The sequence below is a fragment of the Musa acuminata genome, chromosome BXJ1-3 (genome assembly GCF_036884655.1).
Source record: "Musa acuminata AAA Group cultivar baxijiao chromosome BXJ1-3, Cavendish_Baxijiao_AAA, whole genome shotgun sequence".
Taxonomy (NCBI): Eukaryota; Viridiplantae; Streptophyta; class Magnoliopsida; order Zingiberales; family Musaceae; genus Musa; species Musa acuminata.
Genome location: NC_088329.1, coordinates 42,928,401 through 42,954,517, shown reverse-complemented (window position 1 = coordinate 42,954,517; position 26,117 = coordinate 42,928,401). Strand labels below are relative to the sequence as shown.

Here is a 26,117-nt window from a genome sequence, read left to right as displayed (position 1 = left end):
TGATACATTTCATCTTAGAAAAACTAGGAGAGGCTATTCAAAACAATGTCTGATATACAACTAATTGAGAACATAAATTAAGACAATGATGGACATGGTCAAATTGGAAACAAGTATAGTTCCCAGTCATACCAGACAGAAGAGAGAGAGAGGTAGGCAACCAGCACTTGAGTCTTTTCTCTGGGACATCATTTATGGTGAATTCACTAGTCTTCTGGTTAAAGCTGCTGCTGGAATGAACGGCTTCTTAATCTTGAGTGAACACCACATGACCAGGTTAAAGAGTTTGCAACAAAAAAGTTGTGATGTTCTATCTCTTAGTTCAGCATGTCAGTAGCAAGAATAAGTTGAACAATGAACATCATTAGAAGATTGCTTTCCCTTCGAATAGATTATCTAAAAATGATCACACATTCCTTTTATGGCATATTTTGGCCCAGTCATCAACCGACATCACACGCCATGTCCCAACCAATATCAGAATTCGACGTCGCATGCCATCAGAACCTCGTGATACACGTCAAGCCAGGTTTCGTACCGAGACACTGTGCGACACAACTATCCCGAGGTCTCGAGGCGGTGCCATCTGACGCCACTCGGGCATCACCCAAGACGCCAGCTCGTCAGAAAAGTCATCCCATCCCACAAGGGTCAGTGGCTACATCGAATCAAGGCGCAACCAATCATCACACAATAGTATATAAACTCCTAGTCAACGCCTGGCCAGGAGGGAGAAAAAACTCGATATTAAATACTCCACTGACTTGCTCGTCGGAGGGGTCAAAGTCGGGAAGCACCCGACGAAGGCCATTTTACAGGAAGGCGGATACCCCCGAGCGACAAGCATCTCGACTCGAGAGATACATTCCATCGCACAAAGAAGAGCAGTGAGCCGGCCCGGATCCCAACCAACGCCGACCTACATTCCTTCTCGAGGGTGCGGCCACCTCATCATCCTATTCACCCCGCAAGAAGCTCCCGACATCGACCTGCGGACCTAATCGTGCTGACTCATCAATCGCGATACTTTTGTTCACTAACACCTTTAAAAATTGGATAACATCAGCATGAAATTGGGCTGTTAATTAATATTATACTTTCGAATGTTAAAATCTGGAATACCCAAATTATTGATCCGAACATTTGATTATCCTATAATTACTGGAATGATGATATATTATGACATTTCAAATCAACCCAGAAAATATCATATTTCAAATATTTTATAAATATCAATAAGATCAACACTTTGGGTCCGAAATATGACATCTTATGGGTCAATTTTTAATTTATCATCTCTTTTTTTATCTTTAAATAATTTCATTTTATCATCTATAATCATTTTACATCGCCTTCCGAAAAGGAGAAAAAAGATAAAAGATAAAAAAAAATTGAGGAAGAAGTGCAAAGGATTTCACTGACATTAGTTACAAAAGTAATATATATATATATATATATATATATATAGGTAAAAATAAAAAAAATATTAAATCTAAGTTATAATTCAAGGGCACATACATCTATTTTCAAATGAATAATTTAAGAATATTCAAATTTATTAATATGATATTATAAATAATAAAAATGGTAGTATATAGTAATCTCCTATTTCTTTCCTGCATGAGTATGGCTCTACTTTCTTTGCACTCAACTTCAGTAATGGTTGTGCCATCTGACTTAGTGTTTTAATATTAGTCTAATAGTTGTATATTAGATGCAGTTACTGAGGGTGAAACCATATATAGTTATTTTTTATATAAAATATTAGATCAAGTTGTAAATGGTAAGAATTTAAAATTTCATCCAATAATTTGTTTAATCTAAAATATTATTTAATAATAATTTATCTGACATACTTATCAAATATTAACTATTCAAAACTTTATTCCATAATTATATTAGTAGAGTGCACTGCTTATCTACATTTCACTAAACCTTAAGTATTCATTTAATATGTTCTGAATAAAAATATACTTAAAAATTTATTTTGTAAAGTATATTTATGGAATCTCCAACTTAATGAGAATAAGGCACATTCAACAACTTTTTGTAATCTTTGGTAGTCGACTTGCATAATAAACATTTAGTGAATTTTATGTCTTCAATTAATAAAAAATAATGAAGAACTGAAAAGTAAAAAATTGTTGGTGAGTTTAAGCATTTTAGTATTATGATTCAAATAATTACTAGTAATAAAGTTATTTAGTCCCACATTAATTAAGGAGTATAAGAACCAACAACTCGTAAGTAGTGCAATTATAGTAATTCTATCATCAATTTATCACATATTTCTCTGATATCTTAACATAATATAAATATGATAATTATAGCAATTTTATCTATTATCAATTTATCACATATTTCTCTCCCTTTATCATAAAAAAAAAAGAATCATTTAAGCATATTTCAAGCATAAGTACGGTAATGATTCATGTCATAGGTTCATGTCATTTTTCAATAATAAGCGATAGGATACCAATTATACAAACATTTCGAGGAAACATGATATATGGAAATACTTTTTATTACATCTTCCTCATCTTCAAGATTGTTTTTTAGAGTTCACATGTTTTAAAAATGTAAAATTATACGATACATTTATCGTTCAAAATGAATAATTTCTCACGCCCCTAATTTGAACGAATGACTAACCGATCAATAATTTCTTATCAATTAGACTTTTTTTTAAGAAAATAAAACTATATTAGATTAGTCAGAGTAAAAAAAAAAGGGATATTTAAGGATGACTAAAAGCGACAAATAACCATTTACTCTATAAAATTTGAGAAGCAATAGAATTGAGTGAGAGAACTGAGCAATGAACTAGGTTACATGTTGGATAATGACACTAGTCTACTTAGTATATAGAGATGAATACAATATAAGTTGGCCTTCTTCTTACTTTCTCTAATATGACATTGTTATATTTCAAATTAATCTATATGAATCTATTTTATACGATTAGGAAATGTCAATAAGTAAGATTTTATGAAAATAAAAAAATTTATGTTATCATGAATAATAACTACTATTTATAAAAAAAGAAGTTGATGAATTTGACCAATAATCCTTCAAAATACGAAATTAGGTAACCTGTCTGCACACTTATTTTATTTTTCATATTATATATATAATATTTATTACTACAAAACTTATATATAGCATACCTATATTCTTTTTATTGAGACCTATTTTTTTATTATTCTTTTGAGGAACCAAGTAAACAATTTATATAAGTGTTAAAAATTAGTTTGTTCAAATTAAAGAAATTATAAAAATATAAAAACTATATATATATATATATATATATATGCATCAAAATAGGTTTTAAATAAATAATTAAAAATTCAACTAAAAGGTAACTCCCAACAACCAAATGAGATTGGTTACAATATCCTAAAATTCAAGTTAGCATTTTCTTGCAATGTTTAAAAATAGTTTGTTAATTTTATATTATTTTTAATTTTTTTTAAAAATAAATAAATATTTTTTTTATATCTTTAAAATTTTAATTAAAAAATAAAAAAATTGATGGCTCGAATAGAAACCATAACCATCAGTTCCAATTTCAAAACCGTCCCTCGTCGATTTGATTTCAAAGCCAATAGTTTAGGTTTAAGAACCATAGTCAGGACTACCTTATACTGTTAGCAAGTATCAAATTTTAACTTTTTTTTAGCATCATAATAAGTTTTTAAAGAAATTATTAAGTTATTAAAATTTTACTTATATAGCTAATTGAGATAAACTGCAATGCCAAATATATAAGTTTTTTATATACTAAACTTAAATTTAGAGGGATGAATACAAAAATAATTAATTTTCAATATATATATATATATATATATATATTTGTCTTCCTTTTTATGTTCAATTAATTTTATCGTTTTATACCTCTCTAAAATGGATATTTTCTAATTTGGACCAACCTTTTGAACCATCTCAGTTGAGAACATGTTCTAATCGAGCGGGTTAATTATATATTATCTTACATAGTTAATTATCTTTAACGTTTCGATCCATGCACTTTAAATCGATGGTGTCGAATTGTCACGATGCTGACATCGACACCAATGCACTTGTTTGATTGCCTTCGACGATAATAAGGTATGCTCTCATTGTGACGTCCTCGCATTCACAAGGAGCACACCACCGATCTCATCGTCACCCACATCGCGTCACTCTATAACTACTTTGGCATCAACGTAATTGCCGGGCGATGAAAGGGTCACTCGACATTTACATATATGTTGATACAGATGTAGAGCAGCGTCGCTCGGTAACTACATCAAATGTTTTATGGGCTAGGTCGACGATTGAAGAAACCCAACAACCCAATCCGAGGAAGGCGAACCGTGGTGTCCACGATGGAGCATGCTACCTTGCAAAAGCTGTACAAATCGAAGAGCTGAAACTAGTCGACGATGGACGTCACCCTTTGTGGCACAGTGTCAAGCATTAACCAAAGCTTATCCATGTCGTCATCGTCGTGCAGGAAGTTATTGGAGTAGAGGGCGTACGTAGTCGTAAATAGGTCGAGGGAGGCAATAGAGTGCTTTTTGCATGTGGTGGAGTGTTCCGAGTGGGAGCGGACCAAGGGAGAGAGGGGGAGGAGGGAGTTGGCAAAGGCATCCTTGGTTGTGGCAAGATGGGAGAGAGATTTGAGAATTTTGGAGTGCTCCTCCCCGAAGAATGAGATGACGAAGGAGCGGTCACCACCATTTGTGTCAACGCCAATATAATTTTTGAACAATAACTATATTAGCGTCGATGCAGATGCGACATAGGGCGAGTGTCGATAAGGTCGACGGCACGTTCCTCGTAGAGGTGGATTGCATTGTGATGAGAACGGATCTTATTATCGTCGGAGGTGGTCAGACAACAACATCGACATTGGTATCATCATCCGTCATTAAATATTAAAATTATTTTTTTATTTTTTATTTTCATCGATAAAACTAATGTCGTTATGATAAATTAATTTTGATGTGTTTCATTTTGTAACTGTAGAGATGTTGAGGAGGAATCGAGACTAAAGATAACTAATTAAGTAGATAATATGTAATTAGTCTTAAATGAACCAAAAGAGTCGGTCTGATTAGATGATATACTTTATGTCGAACCAGCTCACGTGCTCGCCTTTTATTTATTTATTTATTTATTTCTTTTTTTCCTTTTTTCTTTATATACTTAATTTTCATTAATTCGGTTCTCTTACTGGAATCTCTGTCATTCTTCGTCCAACCCAATTCCGATCGCCAACGACACTGCCCTCTTCGTTTCCTCGCGCTTCCTGATCTCTTCCCCAACTCGTCTTCGCCGTTCGGACGCACGCGCTCCGCCGCCGCTCGATCTTGCCGCCGCAGCTCGCCATCGACGTAGGTAAGAACGGGAGAGCGCCGCCCTTCGACCGGAGGGAGAGTAGTCCCGCGGGAAGAAGCCCTAGGGTTTCCACAGCGCTCGCCTGGACGCCGTTGCTCGTGGGCGGTTGTGTTCCTGGAAGACGGGAGCGCGTTAGGGTTTGTCGGTTCGCCGCCATGGCTCCCGGGCGGAGGAGAGGTGGGAACCGGGTTAAGGCCATGGGGCAGCTCAAGACGGGGGATCTCGTTCTCGCGAAGGTTAAGGGGTACCCTTCTTGGCCCGCGAAGGTAAGCCCGATTTCTTGATGTTCTTCGTTCTGATATTGTTTGAAAGATGGGATTTTTGATGCCTCCGCGACTCCGACGTCCGACGATGTCTGTGTTGCATAAACTATTTTCATGTCATCTGCTTGGATTATTTGGAACGAGGCATCTAGGGTTCTTGATATTGGTTATTGTGCGAGGAATTCATTGGTACAATGGTATTGTTCTTGTTGAAATTTTGCTCTTAGCGTTGTTTCCCATCTCCTGCTAAATTTTGTTTGGCCTTTTCGTTGCCTATATTTATCTTGGAAAATCTAACATCTTCCATGGTTTCACTTTACTGATCTTTTACTTATCTCAATATGTTTTCAAGATTTTTTTACTAATTATCTCTTTCTTTCCTCCCGCCCCTTTTTATATACTGGTTTTATTGCATCTGGTGATTATGTTTTAACCTCAATTGAACATCGGCGGCCAACTTTTCAGATAAGCAGCCCGGAAGATTTTGATCGATCACCAGATCCTAGGAAGTACTTTGTTCAGTTCTTCGGGACTTCGGAAATGTAAGTGTCACTGGTTTTCCTTTTGCTGGCACGACCTCTTGAGAATTCATTTGCTTTGTGCTATATTCTGCCTGATGATCTAGTATTTTCATGAGATCAGAAGATGACCAAGGTCATGGTTGTTGAGATCCATTATCTGTTCTTCTTAGGTAAGTAAACTAAAGAATTACTTTCATGGTCGGTGAGAAAACTTGAGTTTGTGAAATTTAACCTGATACAGAGCAAAGCCAGCCCAATTAGAGCAGCACTCTGGGCTGATGAATAATTGTATTCTTATCTTCGATAAGATACTGAAATTACCACACCTGAGGAGAATCTACATAAAACATCACACCATGTGAACTATGAAACAGTATATGCATGTTAAACTACACAAGGAAAAACTTCCAAGATGTTTCCCTAGGTAAGATGCATATTCCAGTTAGCGTGTTCTTTGATGAAAATTATCACACTTGCGGAGAATCTACGTAAACTATCACATAATGTGAACTATGAGACAGTATATGCATGTTAAACTATACAAGGAAAAACTTCCATGATGTTTACTTAGGTAAGATTCATATTCGGTTAGTGTGTTCTTTGATGAAAATTTGAAATCAGAGCATCTAAATTTCAGAAAGTCATATTATTTGTTGTGAAGAATTTGGTAATTAGGTAGTGCCTTTTTTATGTTGTTTTGAAAACTTTTATTAATATGTTTGGACTTTTAAGGTGAAGTATGTCATGCTTATATATTCATAAAAAATTGTACTGCTTCCCTTTGAACTTCTGAAGCTTCCAATTTTAGAGGAGACTGGGTGATACATGCTTTGAAATAACTTAAAATAATAAAGATTTCCTGAAAAATTGGATATTGTGGTTAATTCTAAAAATTTCTTTTTCTGAACACTATATTGCATATATATATTAGATTGATTTGCAGTTGTTTGATGTTTAAATAAAAAATGATTCTTGTTTTTTCTAGTGTTTGTTTAAAGTGATGCTATTTAATCTGAAGTTCATACCAAGTATCAGGATATTATCAATAACCTTCATAATCAATAATTGGCTTATCAGACTTGCTACAGTTGTAGCCAAGACCAGGCTGCATCCAGATGCATAAATAAAATTCATTGACCAATCATATGTGTTCTCCTTTCATTATAAAATTCTTAATGACATTTGACATAGAACTGGTTTTTGTTTACATAGTGCACTGGAGACTGTATGTTGTCAGTTTCTGGTTTATTTTTTATTCTAGAATCTAGAGCTAGAGAATACCTGGGTTGCATCTATGTGCATAAATATAATTGATTCATCAAACAATCTATGTGTTCTCCTTTTGCTATATAAGTTCTTCAGGATGTTTGGTATAGAATTGATAATATTTTGAATAATGCATTGGGAATCGTACGTTGAACATATCTTTGATGATAAAAATCTGTTCAGGATGTATAACTGACAGAACATAAGTTTATGGTGCAATGGTGCTCCTATAACCCAAATTTACAGGTAGAGAAATCAAGATATCTTGTGAATTCATCAAGTATATTTTTGTTACATTTACTTCTCAGTTTGGGATTTAGTATTTAGTTCCAATTGAACATGGGGCTCAAGGTTTCCTTGAAAACTAGCTGTCTCCATCACCAGCTTACCTTAAAAGTCTTCACAAATTAAACAAAAATTAACTCTTGGTAAGTTCAAAAATGTTTGCTAAATTTATCTGGGTGACCTTTGATGTGGTTTCTATAGAAACAAAAAAGGATGACTTGACTTTATATATTGGGAAATGGCTGTGGTTGGTGACAGTCACAACTCATAAGTCCCTAGCCACTCTTTTTCCTGTTTTGGTCCACATGCAGTTCACGTACTCAAATTTCTTGTGCATTTAATACAAAGCATTTGTGAAGCATGTTTTCTGTTTCACATCAAGCATGCCGTTTTGGTTTTTGAATACAATGTTTCGATGAATAAATTTGGTGGAAGTTTTACTTGAGAATGTTTTTTGTCAAAATCTTATCCTACGTGGTTGTATTCCTGTATCCTATATGGTTGATATACTTTGTCAACATATGGTTGATGACATTTTTTTATCCATTTGCAGTGCTTTTGTTGTACCAGCTGACATTCAGGTGCTTACTAATGAGTCAAAGAGTAAGTTGGCAGCTCGTTGCCAGGGTAAAACGGTTAAGTACTTTGCTCGTGCCGTGGAGGAGATATGTGAGGCTTTTGAAGAACTGAACAAGAAACATTCAGCAGAATCAGAGCAGGATGTTGAAAGCACCAGTGCTGCCCTTGCATCTCCCTCAATCAGTGATTCTGAAGATAGCAAGCATCAATATGAGGCATCTCACTTGGAAGACCTGGAACAAAAACATAATGTGAATGATGAGCTGCTTGGAGCGGAGTATGGTCAGGAGGGAATTGTGTCCTCTGATATGGGTTTTGGTGGATCTGGAACTCTCTTGACAAGAAAAAAAGCTTCAAGCAATGGTGTTCAGATTGCAAAGGAAAAGAAACTTGCAGTTTCTGTGTCAGATTCTCATGCTTTTTCTGGTAAGGAGAAATTGACACATACTAATTCCAATGATGGTAAGAAAAATGAACTGGAGATGCCACCCAAAATAGGAATTGCAGAGCGACAACCAAAAGGCTCTGCTGCTGATGAACCTCAGGAGTCCAGTAATCACAACGATGAAAATGAACTTCAGGACAAAGATGCAGGTAATGCTTTGAAGGTTCTAGAAATTGATCATCGAACCACAAAGGTCTCAGAGAAGAAACAAAAACTGGACAATGCTTGTGGAGTTAAAAGAAACATGACTCTACAAAAGCAGTTGAATTCTTATGGAAAGGGAAACAAGCTGCCTGGACAGGGAAATAAAAGGGCCATTTCATGTGACCGTGGCAGAGAACCATCTAAAAATGCTTCAAGTGGTACTGACTCAAAAAATGCCAAGATATCAAAGAGTCTGAAAAGACCTAAGGAACATTCTATTGAAAAAGAAAAGTTGCATAGTGATCTGAGGAAGGACTTAGCAGATGCTTCCAATGAACATGACTATGATGCGTTGAGTTCTTCTGGTGAATCAACAGAGGAGATTTTTCAGGGTATAAATAGAAGGCGTAAGTTGGATGTATGCAAAGATTCACTGCCAGCTAAAAGATCAAAAGTAGCAGGAGAGAATGGTGACAAGTGCAAGAACTCAAGGCATAGTGATTTATCTTGTGATGTCAAAAGTAAAAGTGATAAAGTTGTAAAGACAAAAAAATCTGAACTTTCCGTGAAAACTGAAGGTTCCTTAATACCGGAGATGGAAATACATCATGGTGGGATGCTTGTTGCACGTGATGAGGCTGTCCGTCCGACAACCAAACATTCTCATGTCACGAATGCAGTTGCTGATCCCGCCACTAAAACTGCTGCAAGTACAATTCAAACTAGTTCTCGCTTTGTAAAAGATGAAACACATGACAGATCCGTTAATATGACTGTCCGATACAGGCGTCGATCATATAGATTTGATGATGATGATGAGGTGGAGCGGAAGACTCCAATTCATAAAGAATCTGCAAGCAACTTGGTTTTAGCACATTCTGACATCTCAGTTTCTGAACAGAAATTTCACTCTGTGAGGGAGGGTAACAGAGATTCTCCATTGAGTAATGCTGTGGCTGGAAAGCCTGGTATAACCAGGGATTTGAAATCTTCTGCCGGCATGTCATTGCCTGTCAAGATGGCTGAGAAAATGAAGGATAGGATAGAAACATCTGAAAGAGCTCAGAGTTCTCAAAGTCCTAACAATCCAGAATATCAGAAGTCATCATTTGGTGATTCTAGACCACCCAATGTTTCACCCAAGGTATCTGTTGCTCTGGATGATGAATTGAATTCGACAGATCAAATATCTGCAAACCCATATACAAAAGCCCTGGTTTCTTCTTCAGGAAAGAAATCTCAGATTGTTCTATCGAAACTCTCAAACCACCAATCTGAGAGCTTGAGATCCTCCCATAGGCGAGCTACACCAGAAAAAGTTAAGGCATCCGGTAAATCAGTTAACGCAAAGGCAACCTTGAAATGCAACATGCACATTAATGTGCTTACTGAAAACAGGACTGATAACAAACTTCCTGTGGAACAAAATTATGAAAAGAATGTTCTAGGAAAGAAAAGGTATGACTTCACTTTTAGTTGGACGTGTAAATTGTGGTATTAGGAGAGAGAGAGAGAAGGTATAACTTATTTTCTGTTTTGGTTAATTTTTCATTAATTTCATTATTGTACAGATTGGAACCTGCTAAGGAAGAGAAATTAACAAGCCATAATGAATCTATATTTTCTGATACCACTAAGTCAATGAAGCACCTTATAGCAGCTGCTCAAGCAAAAAGGAGAGAAGCACAATCACGATACCTACCTCCTATTCCTACTTTATCATCGACTCCTGATGTGTTCCATGGAAGGAGTCCAAGTCCTGCTACTCCAATTCCCTTTTCATCATCACATTCTGTTCAGAAAGATATGAGAGGAACTTATGCTTCCACGCCTTTTGATTCTCCATCTGCTGTTTATCAGGATTTTTCTTTAGCAAACAAAGTGGAAGTCGAAGAATATGAGCACAGGATTAGTCCTGAATACAGGCCACCAGGTGGTTCACTAAGTGGTGGTACTGAAGCTGCTGTCGCACGTGATGCTTTAGAGGGTATGATAGAAACACTTTCAAGGACAAAGGATAGTATTGGACGTGCAACTCGTCTTGCGATTGAGTGTGCCAAATATGGTATTGCTGGCGAGGTGAGCTTGCATGCATAATCATGCTATAGGGTGTCTAAATTTTCATGTATTAACAATCTTTATATGTTCTAATCTGAACTTACTATTTGTTTTGGATAACATACTGTTTGATGCAATAATTATGCCAATTAATGAAAGATCATAATAGGCAATAGATGTGATTGTCTGCAGATTGTGGAGCTACTTATTCAGAAGTTGGAGAGTGAACCTAGCTTTCATCGTAGAATTGATCTCTTTTTCCTTGTTGACTCTATCACTCAATGCTCACATTCTCAGAAAGGTTGGTTCATGCTGGTTAAAACTTTGTTACTTCATTAATTTTATTATTATTATTTTTTGAGTTTGACATGTTTTTGGAGTAGAATTTAATCAATACAGAATGCTGTATTGTGAATCTTGTTTTGGTTTTTACGTCAATTAAATAGAATATAGATTTAGTTCTTCTGTGATAAACAAGAACTTGTATCAAGATTTTGGGTACAGATTCCTTTTGTTACATTATGACACTTTTTTGGTTTATTTTGTGTTCTAGAATGGCAACTACTGTTAGTGCTATCTAAACAAAATTCATATTATTTGTGATGTATTGATAACTTCTAGGGATTGCTGGATCATCATATATTCCTACTGTACAAGCAGCATTACCACGCCTGTTGGGGGCTGCTGCACCACCTGGGGCTGGTGCTCGTGAGAATCGTCGTCAGTGTCTCAAGGTGATTTTTTTACTTTCTTACAATTTAATGGTATTATATCCTTTTCAGAAAAGTAAATTTTTTTTCTCAGGTTTTGAAGCTATGGCTTGGGAGGAAAATTATGCCAGAATCTCTCCTTCATAGATACATTGATGATATTGAGGTTCCCAATGATGATGTGTGTGCTGGACTCTTTCTGAGACGCCCATCACGAGCTGAGAGGTCCGTGGATGATCCAATCAGAGAAATGGAAGGCATGCATGTAGATGAGTATGGAAGGTATGTGTGACACCTAAATTATATAGTTTGATATTGATTTATCATTTATTAGGTATTGCCTGTCATCTTTTTGAGCACTAGGCCATCTTATTGTTTTCTGAATATTTATTAATTTCTTTGGTAGTTGCATTCTTTTGTGAATCATATTCAAATAAAATGACTTGTTCCAAATAGCTGACTTTTTAATGCAATGCATCTAAAAATCTTTAGATTAATTGTGAAGTGGTAGAATTAAATTTTGAGCAACTAATTTTCATTCAAACCACATTAGAAGCGTATCTCTACAAGTTCAATTTCCTATCACAATCTAGGTATCAAATTCATTTTTTGTAACATTTGCATTTTGTACCCAAGGATTGAAATTTCGTACCGTACCGAAGTTTCGAGCTTTGCTCGGTACGCCTAATTTAGGCGTAAAATCCTTCGAAAATACCTGAAAAATAGAAAAAAAGTTAGGATAGAGTTTTTAAGTTAGAAATAAATATAGTAATAGTATAAGTTTGGCAAAATCAATGTAAATTAGATAAGAATAGTGTCACATATATTTTTCGGGCTTTGAGGAATAGCCTTATGTAAGGTTCGTATTTCGGTTCGTTACGGATTGTCCTTATGTAAATATTGAAATATCTAGAGAAAAATCATTTGAATTGTTAGATTATTTTGTTACAATATAAACTTTAAAATTCAAATGAATTAAATAATCACATATGTAGATATATCTGATTGTTGATTCTACCACCAAAATAAATGAAGAGCCTCCACGGGTGGTGGATTGGGGTCCTCGATCCTATGCATCTGCATATCAATATGATATGTTTGTTGGACCTAATCCTGAAATTGATCCCACGATATAGTGTATTGATACACCGTATGCCATTGGTGCATTAATGTGGTGATGATCGTAGGTTGATTATCATGAATCACATTTATCCGAAGCATCTCTTGAGGCATGTATTGGTGAATGGCAGAGCTTCTACTTTCGTTACTGATCTGCTGTTCCGTATCATACTGTTGCTCGGAGAAGTATGACCAACTATCACTGTACTGCTATTGGCCGTATGATTTTTCATAATACGACGGCTATGAGTATGATGAGCTTTATTCTGTGTTTACATCATGTAGGCTCTATCGCATTTGTTCAAATTCATCCACTGCCTTCCCCTTTTCTTTCTGCGCATAAACTTAACTAGTACCTTGTTGAGTTCCATGATCTGAATCTTGGGTGATATGTGTAAAATATTGCTCCTGATTAAAAAGTTATTCCTCTTAATCCTTTCAAATTATCCTCGATTCAATTCATAAATCATTGTTTTGTAGAGTTTAGGAGAGTACAAATGTGAGAAATAGTTAGTTTGAGGTAGTTTAAGAGAGTGTGAAAGTGAAATGAAGTGAAATAGAGAGAGGATGGGTTTAAAAACCCATGAGAAAGGGCTCCAACGGTCAATTTGACCGTTGGAACACTGTTACAGGTCGGTAGCGGTTAATTTCGACTGTTACCGTCCGATATAGCTCCGTATTGTCCGTACGGGGCGATATCCAGTGTTTCGTGGTGTAGCGGGCGGTATTATTCAAAATTAAAAACGTAGGTTAATACACACATTAAACTTGCATTTACTCCCTTTTTCTTCTCTCTTCACTATCTTGCCTAGGTCCTTTCTGAAGGGTTTCCGACATCCTGCTGACAATATATAAAAAACTACATATACCTCCAAAGTTTCAAATAAATGTATAAAAGGCGGGTGTGGGGGCTGAGAGGGTCAATGTATATAGTCCTCTATGCCTATTTCTGTGACTCAAACCTTGATCACCCAGGTCACAAGGGAGCAACATCACCCTTGTACCAAGATCTGTCCTCTTTCAAGTAAATGTATATACCTTATAAATATGTAGCACTCAACTTGGACGCATATAAACATGATGGGCTGAGTTGCAAATGTCATTTCATTAACCAAAATGCCCTTAAACGTGGCATACATTTTACCTTTACTAAACAAGAATGCTTCAGATGCCCTATAAACACAAAATAACCCATTATTAACATCTGCAGTTAGATACGACCATATAGCCAAAACAACTATTTGTGATCGACTATATGATCTCTTGCCTCCATTGAAATCTATAAAGAGTATTTAAATATTTATATATAGTTTATACTTTATATTAAAGTCTTTTAAGTCTACTTTTACCTCTTCTCGTACCACTAATTTTAATCATCACACTTTAACTTTTCTAACTATCGCATCTCACGTCTGTAGTTCTCTTTATCACATGTCCATATCATCTTAAACGATTCTTCCCCATTTTATCTTCTACTGAAGTGATACATAATAACTCACGAATGAAAATATTTCTGTTTTTATTTTCCTAGTAACTCTACATATCCATCTCAACATTCTCATCTACGCAACACAAACTATCTTTTTATATGTTGTTTCTTAACTGCCCAATACTCAAATGCATAAAGTATTGTTGATCTAACTACTGTCTTATAAAATTTGTATGAGTCACCATTTGCTATTTTAACCATCCTATTTTTAATCCATGAATAATATTTTCATCAAGTTGATGCAAGATACCTAAAACTTTTACTTAATAGAACTTCCATACAGATTAGATTAACAATGCTAAATTTAGTTTTATACAGATTACCAAAAAGTAGGAACTAGGCATACCAAATCGAATCAAATACATATTTAGTTCTTACTAGTTACCAGCACGTTCACATCTGGAGCTCCTACCACTGATGGTTTAACTTGAATTTCCCTTTCCCTGTTTCCTAATAATAGGTTCTCCATGAACCCCCTTACGTTGGACCCTCTTTTGATGTTTCTCTCTCTTTACCCTAAGACACTTTCTTCATTGAGATTCATGCAAACCAGCACCTCTCCCTATCTCTCTTTCTCTATGACACATTCCCTCATTCTCTCCCTAACACAGTCTCATTATCTAAACATAACCTAAGGAATTTAATTCTATTCCTTCAAAACCTTTTTGTTAGGTAGCCATTCCATCTTCGTCTCTTTTAACTCCACTACTTTAACTCCTAATACTCTATAGTCTCTCCCACCACCTTAAAGGACCTGAAGAAGTGGGGTCACCGGTGGTGGACTGCGTGGGAGGTTGGTGATCAGTGGAATCAAGGATTTTGATTTCGAATGATACCGCCTGTACCAGACGATATTAGCCTGGTTGCGACGAGGGAAGAAGATGTGTCGAAGAAGAGGGAGAATTGGGAGAACCTCGACACTTCCCGATCCGATGCCGCTCTCCCTCGACGATCCCGATCTGCGAGGTAATGGGGAGATGGCGGCTCGACTTCTTCTTCGCCGAAGGCCGGAGATGTCTGTGACCTTCGACATCTTCGCCGAATACCATAGATGAGGAGAAGAACGCAATAGATGAGGAGAAGACTGCGTTCTTCTCCTCGTCTGATATGACGAGGACCAGAAAAGGAGGCGACGTCGCCGAGGCAACGTACGCCTCCTTTTTTTTAATATTATTTATATATTTTTATATATTGATATATATATATATATATATATACCGAGCGGTACACCTGACATACCGTTCGGTATGCCTATACTGTACTGAGCAAAGCTCGATTCATTGGTACGATACGAAATTACGAACCTTGGTATTAACAAATATCTATCTTTACACCCTTGTTTTATCGAAAATTCTCTCTTATGTTTGTTTTAGTGTGCAATCCAAACTTCTTGATGATAAAAAGCTCTATGTTATTATTTGCAAAGCTATTTTTTAATTAAAATTTGGTTGTTCTTTTGTCATTATCTCATATCTATTTTCATGTGACCATAATCCATATTTAGAGGAACCTACATATTGTCCTTCATTGGCGTATTGGCTTGTTCATTAAGATGTTCTTCCAAGTTTAATTACATATCCTTTTGTGACATCCTCATTTTGTCGAAACATATGTTGCTGTGAGTGAACTCATAGCATCTAATAGTATCATAACTTTTCTGAAGGAAATTTTTCTGTCATTATATGAAAACCTTCACTATTTTCTTCCTTCTTGCTTTTGTTCCCTTCACTCTCTGTTTTCTTGTCCTTATTGGAAATCAGAAGTTTTCCTGTTTTATTTATCTTTTGCTTTTAAGCCTCCTCTAGTGTATTGTCTTGTAGTTTATATCTTAAATATTTGCATCATCCTTATTAATATCTTTTTCTTTTAGTTATATTAATGTGCTTTAAAGCTCTTTTTTCTTGTATCTACTTCCTTTCTATGACTTTTATCTTCCTTCAGCTTTGTCCTATTTGTTTCCATTTTTCACACCAAGAAACTTGTTTTAAGATTCAGTATGTGTGTAAACTGCTAGCTTTCTAATACATGTAGAAGCTGATAGCTTCTGAAGTTATTTACAATCTAGAATGTTCTGATAGTTTTGATATTGTGCTGTTGAGTGCTTTTACTTGTAAAATATGATTTTTACAATTATGGTAAATTACTTTGTTACCTGGTTGTCAGCAATTCGAGTCACGAAAACATTATCTGTGCACTGAAACAAGCACTTTATGATGTATTTTAATGGAGTTTTAAGTTGTAGTGTTCTTTTTTGTCTCATTTGTGTCCTTTCTAACCATAAAATTCCTTTTTTTGTTTCTTATGACTATTTACCTTTGTTTGTTTTTTCCCTTCATATTGCTTTGTTCTGTTTTCCATTTAATTTGTCTTCTCGTTTTGTTCTCTTCATATCTTCTCTTTCTTCTGTTTCTATTGTTTTTCCAATCTTTCTACTTTTTCCCTGTCTTCTCCTTTTGTTTCTTTGTACTTTTTCTTTACTTCCAACTATTTTCTACCTTGTATAGCCACGTATTATTGTTATATTTTATCCTTAAAGTTATATATATTTTTCTTACCTGCTATTTTTACCAGTTAACTTCTGACACAATAATGTTTCTTACCTGCATATTAATGTTTCTTTTCAGCAATGCAACATTTCAACTTCCTGGATTGTTATCATCTTGTGTTTTTGAAGATGAGGAAGATCCTCTTATCACTCTTCGCAGAAATTCTGGCAATGAAATGCCAGTTGAATCTGACAATACTTTGGAAGAATTAGATACATATGCAATCACACCCAGCGACAGACATCATCATATACTAAAGGATGTAGATGGTGAACTTGAAATGGAAGATGCTACTTTGTCCAAAGATGATAAAGACATCATGAGAAATGATCATCAAAAAATTGAATTACAGCATCAGGACTCTAGTGTATCCTTGAAAGCAACATCTGCTAATCCGAGTGAGCTGCCCCCTCTACCTACTTCTCCTCCACCTCCTTTGGATTCTCCACCACCACCGCCACCTCCACCGCCATTGCCTTCTTCACCACCACCGTCGCCTCCTCCACCACCACCATTGTCACCATCCCTAAACCCGCCTCCACCCCCACCACCACTACCACTACCTGGACCGACATCGCTGCCTTCTGTTCCACTTCCACCTGCGCTGTCATCATCCTCACCAGCTTTGTTTTATCCCCCTATGCAGGAAGAATTCAGAATGCCAAACGTAAGGCTTTCTCATTAATAGCTTGTAGCCTTTTACTATAACTTGAATATATTACATATTTGACTTTTGACATGTGTGTGCAGGGCAAACATTTAGTCCATATGGCTGGTAATTCTGCAATGCAGGGACAGGAAACTTCTCTGAAGAGTGAAGTGGTTCCGCAGCAGTGTCCAAACTTTATGGAAAATGGAATGAACAATACACAGTCTCTAAATAACTTTACGTCCTCTAGGCCATTTGAATATGGGCATAATGATATGTATTTAGCTCCTCAAACTTCTAGTCACATTCACCAGTTTCAACAAGGAAATGCATCCTTCCACCAAAGACCTTACCATTCACTTCCCCCTTCACAAACTCCCTCCAGTTATCCCCTTCCAAATGTACAAATTCCTGCTGGACATTTTCCGCATGTTACTCCAATGAGTCAACAACCAGTACAGCAACCTTACAATCCTTACTCGTTGCCATCTGTTTCTAATAGTCACAGACAATATGTGTCTGATGAGCAAAGGAGAGCACATTCTAGTGATTTTAGCCCCGATAATCAGCATGCTGCTTGGGTGTCTGGAGCAAGACCATCATGCTCAGGGGCTCCTCATGTGCAGGATGGTGTGTAATTATAAGTTGCTCATAAATACTTATGGTTATCTGAATTGTGCATCCTCTAAAAGCAATTGAACTTGGGATGATCGGATTCTTCACTTTCTTTTGGTCAGGGCTTATGAGGTCTAGCATGGAAAGACCGTTGTCTAACTCAATGGGAGTGCATAATCCTATACCATCTGGAGGTCCAGGTCAAGGTTGTGTTGACTTGGACAAAGATATATTAAAAGTCATACGATTGATACACATCCTATTTTTGATTGATTGGTGTCTTTTCATTTCTACAGGCCATGGTTTTCCCCAAGTGCTTCCAGGAAGGCCGAATATTCCTGGTCTTAATTGTTGGAGACCAGGTTAAGATCAGTTCTATGTACATGTTTTGATATGGTAATCTTTGATTTCTTTTTTACACAACTTTGTTAGATAAAATTTGAAATTCTGCATTGTCTTTAAGTGGATAACATTCTGTTTAGAATCATCATTTGTATTTCCTTGTATTTTGTTTCAGTTCTACTCCGAGATGTCTGCGAGTATGCCTTCAGATGTGTGACAATTTTCATCTTCTTACAGTTGATTTTAGGAAAAAAAAGATGCTATCAGAGAATCAGAGTTGGTGTATCTGGTTTAGTCTTTTGTGAGGAATATGTACATTTGAATTGTTTTGCAACTGCATCCAACAAACTAACTTCCTGAATGTAAGTCCATGTTGTATATCCAATCAATAACATGTGTCTTTTATTTTTGTACTTATCCCAATCGTACATAATGTTCCAGTTGCATAGTTTGTGGATATGGTTGAGGTGAAATTTATTTGATGTTATTTGTTACCATTCTCTGGATATGGAATGTTTAAAATTAAAATACAAATAACACAGACTTCTTTCCTATAAAAATGGCCTGGCATCATAAGTCTTAAGCCCGTGAGCGGTGAGCTTGCAGTGTGATTCACTTAATTGGTTAAAGAAGCCGGCTTTGAAACAGGAACTTCAACTTTGCCCTTCCTTTCAATGCTTAAGATTCATAGCTACGAATGAAAAACTAGGCTGAAGATCAATTGTTTAATTTACTTTTGTTAGAATCTTAATGTAATTTACTTTTTTCTAGCTCTCTGAAGATTGATGAACCCGATAGATATCTTATTGCGTGATCATACAGAACTTGCAGCATGTCATGCTTTAGTTACTGTTGCATTATAAAATTAGCTAGGAAGTTTCCCACCCCCCTCAAGTTCTTGTACCAATATGATTATGCTTTTGCTATACTTTATGAGGGACAAGGTCAGTAAGTTCATGGGAGGTCAGATTTCTTGACTGACATTAAATAGTTCAGCTTCTTGATGACTGACAATCTATTTGGTTGCTAGATATGGGTGCATTAATTTTACTCCCAGTAGTGCAGTGGGAGGAGCCTCATGCCTTGGTGGTGCAATCCAAAGTTGTTTATCAAGCCATTGAAGCCATTGTCAGATATTTGGTTTCTTAGCTAATGAACTGAATTCCTAATAAGTCAAAACTGCTATATATCTTGAAGCCATGCCAATGTTAAATTATTTTAATTAGGAAATTTACCAACATGTATCAACCGATTGATGTATGAAACTGGGTGGAAGGGGTTTGCAAATATAAACTAATCTAATGTTGTCAGATCCTGCTGTATTTATCGATCCTCATTTTGTGATTATCATTTACCTACATATAGAATTACATTTTATTATATAAACATTTTAGAGCCTCTACCTTATCTGTATCCTTTATGAAGATCCAAATAATTAGGTCCAGTGAAATCCTAATTTTAAGCATCACAATCTCATAAAAGCATATAGATCAGAATGCTTGATAAAGATTGGTAGACTTAACACAAATCAATTGAACACGAGCAATTTAAAATATGTATCTTGATTAGAAAATTCTGTTGTTAATTATCACACTTTTAACAGACCTACAGTACATGTGGATTAACTGTGTTAGTCAGTTCGCCAGATGAGGCTCTTGAAATATTAACTTGTATGCTGTTAACAGGGAACTAACTGTTATGAGCTCTGCTTGTGTTCAAAGATGACCGTACCTGGGTGTGTGAAACATTACTTAGAACTTTTTAAGCTTCTTTAAGCAAAGTGACATCTAATTGAGGTATAAGAAATATGACATTCATTAAGTGATCACCTGAATAAATGGGTGTTTACATGTAATATGCAGGAGTAACTTGTTAGTTTCACTTTCTAACATACTATCTGTCAATCTTAATTGAGAAGCTTCATAGGTAGCTAGGTGCATTTTTATCTTATTATTAGTGAGTTTCTGTTTACGAGTTAGAGAGACAGAGGAGTTGACAGTGAGAGAATTAGAAAAAATGGGGTTCACAAATGGTGGTTGAACATCAGACAATATTAACGAGCAATTCCATATTCATAATTTTATTTGTTCCTGCTTTGGATAAGATAATCAGATATATATATATATATATATATATATATATATATATATATATATATATATTTTATTTCTGAAAGTCTTGACGGAAATATGTTCTCTCATCAAAGAGTCCTAAGATCAGTGTGTGTAGGGAAAAGTGTTTCTGTATAGCTTAATGTTTGTGTTCTGATTATGGTAGGATGATAGGTTTTGGAGTCAGTTGATTGGATCCAATTAATGTCGACTTATGGTTCAGAATATGGGTAGGTTTAGGAGTCAGTTGATCAGATCAAATTTTACATGGTAGGACTAAGTTGATTAGATCAAATTGGATATGATTGTATTGAGTTGTTACTGTTTTGTTTATACATAAAGTCTAGTTTCTGTTTGCTTATGACAAAAGGATTCTGGGTGACAGTGGGGTTTTCTCTTCTTCTTTCCCTTTTTATATCTTTTTTCCAACTTTGTATTCTTGTCTACCACTCTGTCAAACCTTCACCTATCCCTATTTAGAAAACACCGTTTCTCTGTGTATCTTTCTGACATGCACAAATATGGAAGGAAGACCATGCTGCCCTGAATTGCATCAGAATTAACTAAATGTTTAACATTTTGATGTTGCTTACTGGGAACAAGATAGGTCTCTGTTGTATGTTTTTTGGAATATTTTAAGGAATCATTGGAGGTCCTAGCTGTGAGAGGTGATGCTCGATAGAAATGTTTCTTTAAGCAATTTTTGGAAATTTGGTGAGAATCTCGACTCTCTGTAAATTGGTTCTCACTCTATATATTTTTTCCTTATATTGGCTGGTTATCATTGGATAATCTCGCATTACTTCCTTTTACGGGATTCTATTATATTTGCATCTAATCAGGATAGTTTTTTTTTTTGTTTTTTAAATAGTTTCTTCCTCCACCAAGTTGAACAAATTTATTCTTATCACAGGTCTTTTGCTAAAACAGAGTTGGTCGCATATGTGGATATCTAATTATACATCGGGTTGATGTTGGGAATTGCAAGACAGTTCTTAGGGATTTTGTTCCAGCTAAACCAGTTCAAAGACTGAGGTAAAAGTTATACAAATTGGTAACTCAAGAAATTTGTACAGTTCAATGACACTGGGCTTTTTATAATTCCAGTACTGACTAAATATGGCATTTCGAGAACCTTGTTGTTCACTTATTTTTGTAATGGTTAAAATGAATGAACATTGATCATTAGAAATGTGTTATTTTTTGTGAATATCAAGAGCATTTTGTTGAAATTGGAAGAAAAATATGAAACTTGCTGTTGCTGAAAGTATAAAACTAATGCTTGTCTAGTAGTATCCTTCTTGATACCTGAACATTGCATCTTGCTTCACTTCCGAGTTGACACTATATGAAGTTATTTGTGTGAGCTGAAGGATAAGCATTTCTTATAGGTTTTTAGGTATGCAATCAAACAATTTTTTATTCTTCATAGCAGACTCCATCTATTGTAGTTGTAAGAAATGCTAGCAATTTAATATTCATAGTTGTTGGGATGTTTTGTCTGTCTTTATTGAAGGTTCATGTTTCCTGTAGATTCATAATGCACCTTGATAAAAAGCTGAGGTTACATGTAATTTTATTGGGAAGGAAAAACAGTTTCAGTTAAGTTTCAACTGACAGTAAAGTCAACCAGCTTCTGCTGAACTAGTTTTGCAACTGATCATATTAGCTCTATAGGGTTTAATCAAGTTGTTTTAAGTTAAGAAGGATATAGCGGGAGAGGCATTGCTGATACCGTAACATTAAGATTCACATTCACGGTTCGGCTTCATTTCTCTCTTATTTGTTGTGGAAACCATGTTTCTTGTCAAAGCAATCAAGTTTCACTGTTCAGTAGGTTTCTCCAAGATTGAATGCTTGGAAGAATTGCATTGTTTTTGTTAAGTCAATTGTGAAAGATTGCCATGCTGATCAACATGTGTTGGCATGAGCTGAAACATCCAATACCAGAATGTGTACTAGATGTGCCACACCAACCCTGCATCAGTGTCTGACATATGAATAGGCTAATATTTGGTCTATGCTCAGTGCAATAGGGTCATATCATCTAGCACAATGCAGAAGTGTATCGTGCTAGAAAAGGTATCAACATGCTCCTGTGCCAAGTTATAACAACTCTTTATTATACTTTTCACATGACTGGTCAATAATTAATGCATTGCTTAGATACAAGAACTAGTTGGTTCTAGCTCTAACGAGTCGGTTCAAGGCAGCCCAATCTCATAAAAGATCCAGACCCGATGGCCAATTAGACCTCCACAGTTGGGCCATACTGATTACATTTAGCAAAATTGAGTAAGCAGTGTGCACATCTGTTAGCCTCGTAACAACATGAGAAATACACGCTTGAAGCTCATTTACATACTAAAAATTCTTCCTCACACAATTGGTGGACTTCCGAGGGTCAGTTCCTCAACGGTTGAGGACCCTTACAACCTGAAGAGAATCAGTCCTGATCTCAATACTTTGAGAACCCTCAGTTATTGCAACCTGGACCCCTCTAGGATGGCCATGAGCTTATTATACCAGCAGTCTCCATCTTCCAAATATGTACAGCTAGCCAGTAGACAGCACCCCTCGTCCAACCTAAGCACAAAGCCAGCCCCTCCAACATGCAAATTAGCATCAAAAGACCCATCATTATTCAACCTGACCTACCCACCAGGGTGTCTAGTCCACTGCACTAGAATGTGCCCCATCCCACTTTCCCTCGGACTCATATAGTAGACTACTATTCAGTATTCACAACGAAGCCCACAGCTCTAAGGAGAATAGAGATAGGCCCAACTGATCCTAACATATGTGTATCATATATTACTAGTGCCGTTGTCCTAATTATGCCTAGATTCATACGTACCAGATGGTATTTACCAGTTTGGTAGATGGATTCTTTTCGGGCAATTCGGTATGCTTATCTGTCGCCCACCCCCTTGTTGTTCATGCCATCAGCCACCTGCCTCTGCTGCGCACCGTCCTAGGTGCTTCCAATGTTAAAACTTATGGGTTGGATGAAAATGAAAAAGGATATAAAGTTTTTATCTATACAACTGGGAATTATCTTGTTTCTCTCTCCAAATGACATAAATTTGAACTTTTTTCCTCAATTTGTGTGAAACCTCTTAACAGTACAGATTCTGATAAGTTCTCATCTATAGATTATTTGTTGAAAGATACTGGCTTGCAAAGGTTGTCGTTGTCGTTCCTCCATTGAATTCAGATGGCCATTGTGTTGCTGGTTAGTCAATGGAGCTAGACATAGGTAATTATCTAACGTGGTGCATTTTGCTTGTGTTTTAGTTAATGAAACAATGATTCAATAAGTATATGATAATTAGCCATCTTATCTTAACTAATTTTGTTATGCCACTCTGTTGTTTACAACACCAGCAAGCATCTCCTGTTTCAGTCTAAACGAATTAGCAAAAAATTGTAGGATTTTTGCAGCTTCATCTTTATCACTTGAAGAAAGAGAAACTTGAAGGAACTTCTGGGTTTGGTGGGCGGAAGAAATGCTCAGGGCATTAGAGCAGATGAATGTTCACCAGCATAATGGGTATTTACATCTGGCTTTGGATCTTAATTAGGTAGCAATGTGATAGGTTATGCCTGATTCATTTTGACAGTAGCCAGAATATATTATTATTCGTTTCTGATCTGTACATGCTAGTTTAGGCTTTTGATAATTCATCCAGGTGATGCATTTATGCTTTACATCTCACCATAATTTTCACTATATCCTGTGTTCAGGTAAGAGACTTGTCGAATTCCTATTCTTTCTTTCTTGCTCTATCCCTTTCAGCTCCTGCCCAATTTACTCGTCTTCAAGTTGTGTGATAGATATCACTTGCTATTCCATGACTTTTATCCTTTTTACTCGGCCTTCAATCCATTTCTGATCTAAGAAATTTGAAGGCATTAGCTTTTGCAAAAATCTGCGTTGAACAGAAGATTCATATCATGGTTTAAGATTTGCTTATTGATGCCTTGACCTTTGCTGGAGTTGGAACTCAACCATGATCGAAAATTGTGGTGAGGCCACCATCCTGCAACAATAAGGTAGAATTTTGTCTCGGAGTAGACATTCTGGTTGTTAGTATATTGTATGTCTAGCTACGTGGATAGTATTTAGTACGTACAGTTATTGTAATCCTAGTAATACCGAATTAAAGGCATATAGACATCCTTTTGTCATGGAGGTGTTATGTGATGGTCTTTATGATTCGTTCTTTGGACGTTGCATTCCTTTTAGAGTGCATTTTGAGTTCAACATTGTTATGTGTCGATCGATAACTAGTCGATACATTGGATTTAATGGACGGATGAGGGAAATATTTGGAAGGGTATACTAAGACATAGAGAGCAAATTTATTGCTTTTCAAAAATTGAAAGAATGGATTTAGGTATAGGTAAAATGCCATTAAAAAACAGCATTTAGATGAGGAACGCCGTGAACGAGCGAGAGCGTTGAGGCTTTGAGAAAACACTAAAAGAAAAGAACTACTGGATTTTGGTGTACCTCTCCTCCAACATAACATGTCTGGAGAAGGAAGATGCACAGGGAAGTAATCATCTTAATAATTTGATGTGGTGCTTTTGTTTCATTTTTCATTCAGGTATTTGATTTCGTTCTTAGAACACTTGGATATGCAAGTTCTCTCTGGTTTTCCTTTCCGTAAACCATTATTAGTCCCCTACTGCTCGGATCACAATGAAACGTCAGCCTCACCGAATAATAATATGATTGAGAGAGGAGGAGAGATCTCATTGCATTCTTTTCAATTGTGTATGGATTTGTAGGATTATTGGAATTGGAAATCAAATTTTCGACCTTTTTATTAATATATATTTAAAAAACACTATCAACATCTTCGTGTCATTGGTGTCGTGGTGTAGTTGGTTATCACGTCAGTCTAACACACTGAAGGTCTCCGGTTCGAGTCCGGGCGACGCCAATTTTTAATTTACAACATTTTTTCCTTTAAAAATTAGGTTCTCTTTTTGTACAAAATCCGACCGTAGCCTTCAATGGCGTTTGGATGAGGGAATAAGAAAAGACAAGATAAGTAAATTTTGTTTATTTCTCTCCATAATACATGTATTTTTTTATTATATTTCAGGAAAAATCACACATTATTTTGAATGTGATTAAAGAAGCAAGACAAAAAGGAAAGTCATGTTATTCTGTATGAAGGATGTTAATAGCTATGTTCTTATATTAATTTTTTTTAATTTCTCTTCATATACGTTTATTAAATTATTATCATGCATTGTCTCTTTAGAGACTGACTGTATATATCATTTTCAACCGAGCTATCTACCAATATGGATCTAGCATAGTCCAAATAACTTCATTTTGCACAACCTTTTCTTGATGAAATTCTACACTAAAGTATTTTGGAAGGTTTAGAACAGGGAATCATGATGATTTTAGCTGCTGTGGTATTATTTTTTTGCAGCTGCCAACTTCAGTCAGTACTAACACAATGCATCATCACATAAAACATCCAGTAAAATTGTTTACCTACATATGATAGGTTCTTACACACTGGCTGTTAACTTTGAACTTTTCAGTATACCATCTGCTGCTGCATGG

General features: G+C 35.9%; 1 protein-coding gene and 1 non-coding gene across 7 annotated transcripts; both read left to right on the top strand.

The window, feature by feature from the left end:
- The first annotated feature begins 5,234 nt into the window (after nucleotides 1-5,234).
- LOC103978681 (protein HUA2-LIKE 1) lies at nucleotides 5,235-24,092 on the top strand. Of its 6 annotated transcripts, XR_010494747.1 has the most exons (15): nucleotides 5,401-5,648; nucleotides 6,111-6,187; nucleotides 8,271-10,343; nucleotides 10,457-10,964; nucleotides 11,136-11,244; nucleotides 11,565-11,677; nucleotides 11,748-11,935; nucleotides 16,886-17,474; nucleotides 17,558-18,086; nucleotides 18,194-18,277; nucleotides 18,368-18,467; nucleotides 18,651-18,775; nucleotides 21,438-21,559; nucleotides 23,680-23,783; nucleotides 23,958-24,092. XR_010494747.1 is itself a non-coding variant. In XM_065141361.1 (12 exons), exons 1-11 carry the CDS (start codon nucleotides 5,538-5,540, stop codon nucleotides 18,436-18,438), a joined length of 4,452 nt encoding a protein of 1,483 aa, XP_064997433.1. In that variant the 5' UTR covers nucleotides 5,401-5,537; the 3' UTR covers nucleotides 18,439-18,467; nucleotides 21,438-21,563. The 6 variants fall into 6 exon arrangements, 1 of the variants encoding a protein (XP_064997433.1); XR_010494744.1 differs by lacking the exon at nucleotides 23,680-23,783 and having other exon boundaries at nucleotides 5,235-5,648; nucleotides 18,589-18,775; nucleotides 23,958-24,062; XR_010494745.1 differs by lacking the exons at nucleotides 23,680-23,783; nucleotides 23,958-24,092 and having other exon boundaries at nucleotides 5,235-5,648; nucleotides 21,438-21,816.
- A 1,310-nt stretch (nucleotides 24,093-25,402) lies between these two features.
- Nucleotides 25,403-25,476, top strand: TRNAV-AAC (transfer RNA valine (anticodon AAC)). The gene has a single exon. It is a non-coding gene; the product is annotated as a tRNA-Val (tRNA).
- Nucleotides 25,477-26,117: the final 641 nt, after the last annotated feature.

Bases quoted from the DNA above. Each gene is read 5' to 3' on its own strand.
- LOC103978681 (XM_065141361.1), top strand. From the start codon at position 5,538: ATGGCTCCCGGGCGGAGGAGAGGTGGGAACCGGGTTAAGGCCATGGGG. The intron at 6,188-8,270 runs GTAAGTGTCACT...ATCCATTTGCAG, and splicing joins TTCTTCGGGACTTCGGAAAT to TGCTTTTGTTGTACCAGCTG. The intron at 18,087-18,193 runs GTGTGTAATTAT...TCTTTTGGTCAG, and splicing joins GGCTCCTCATGTGCAGGATG to GGCTTATGAGGTCTAGCATG.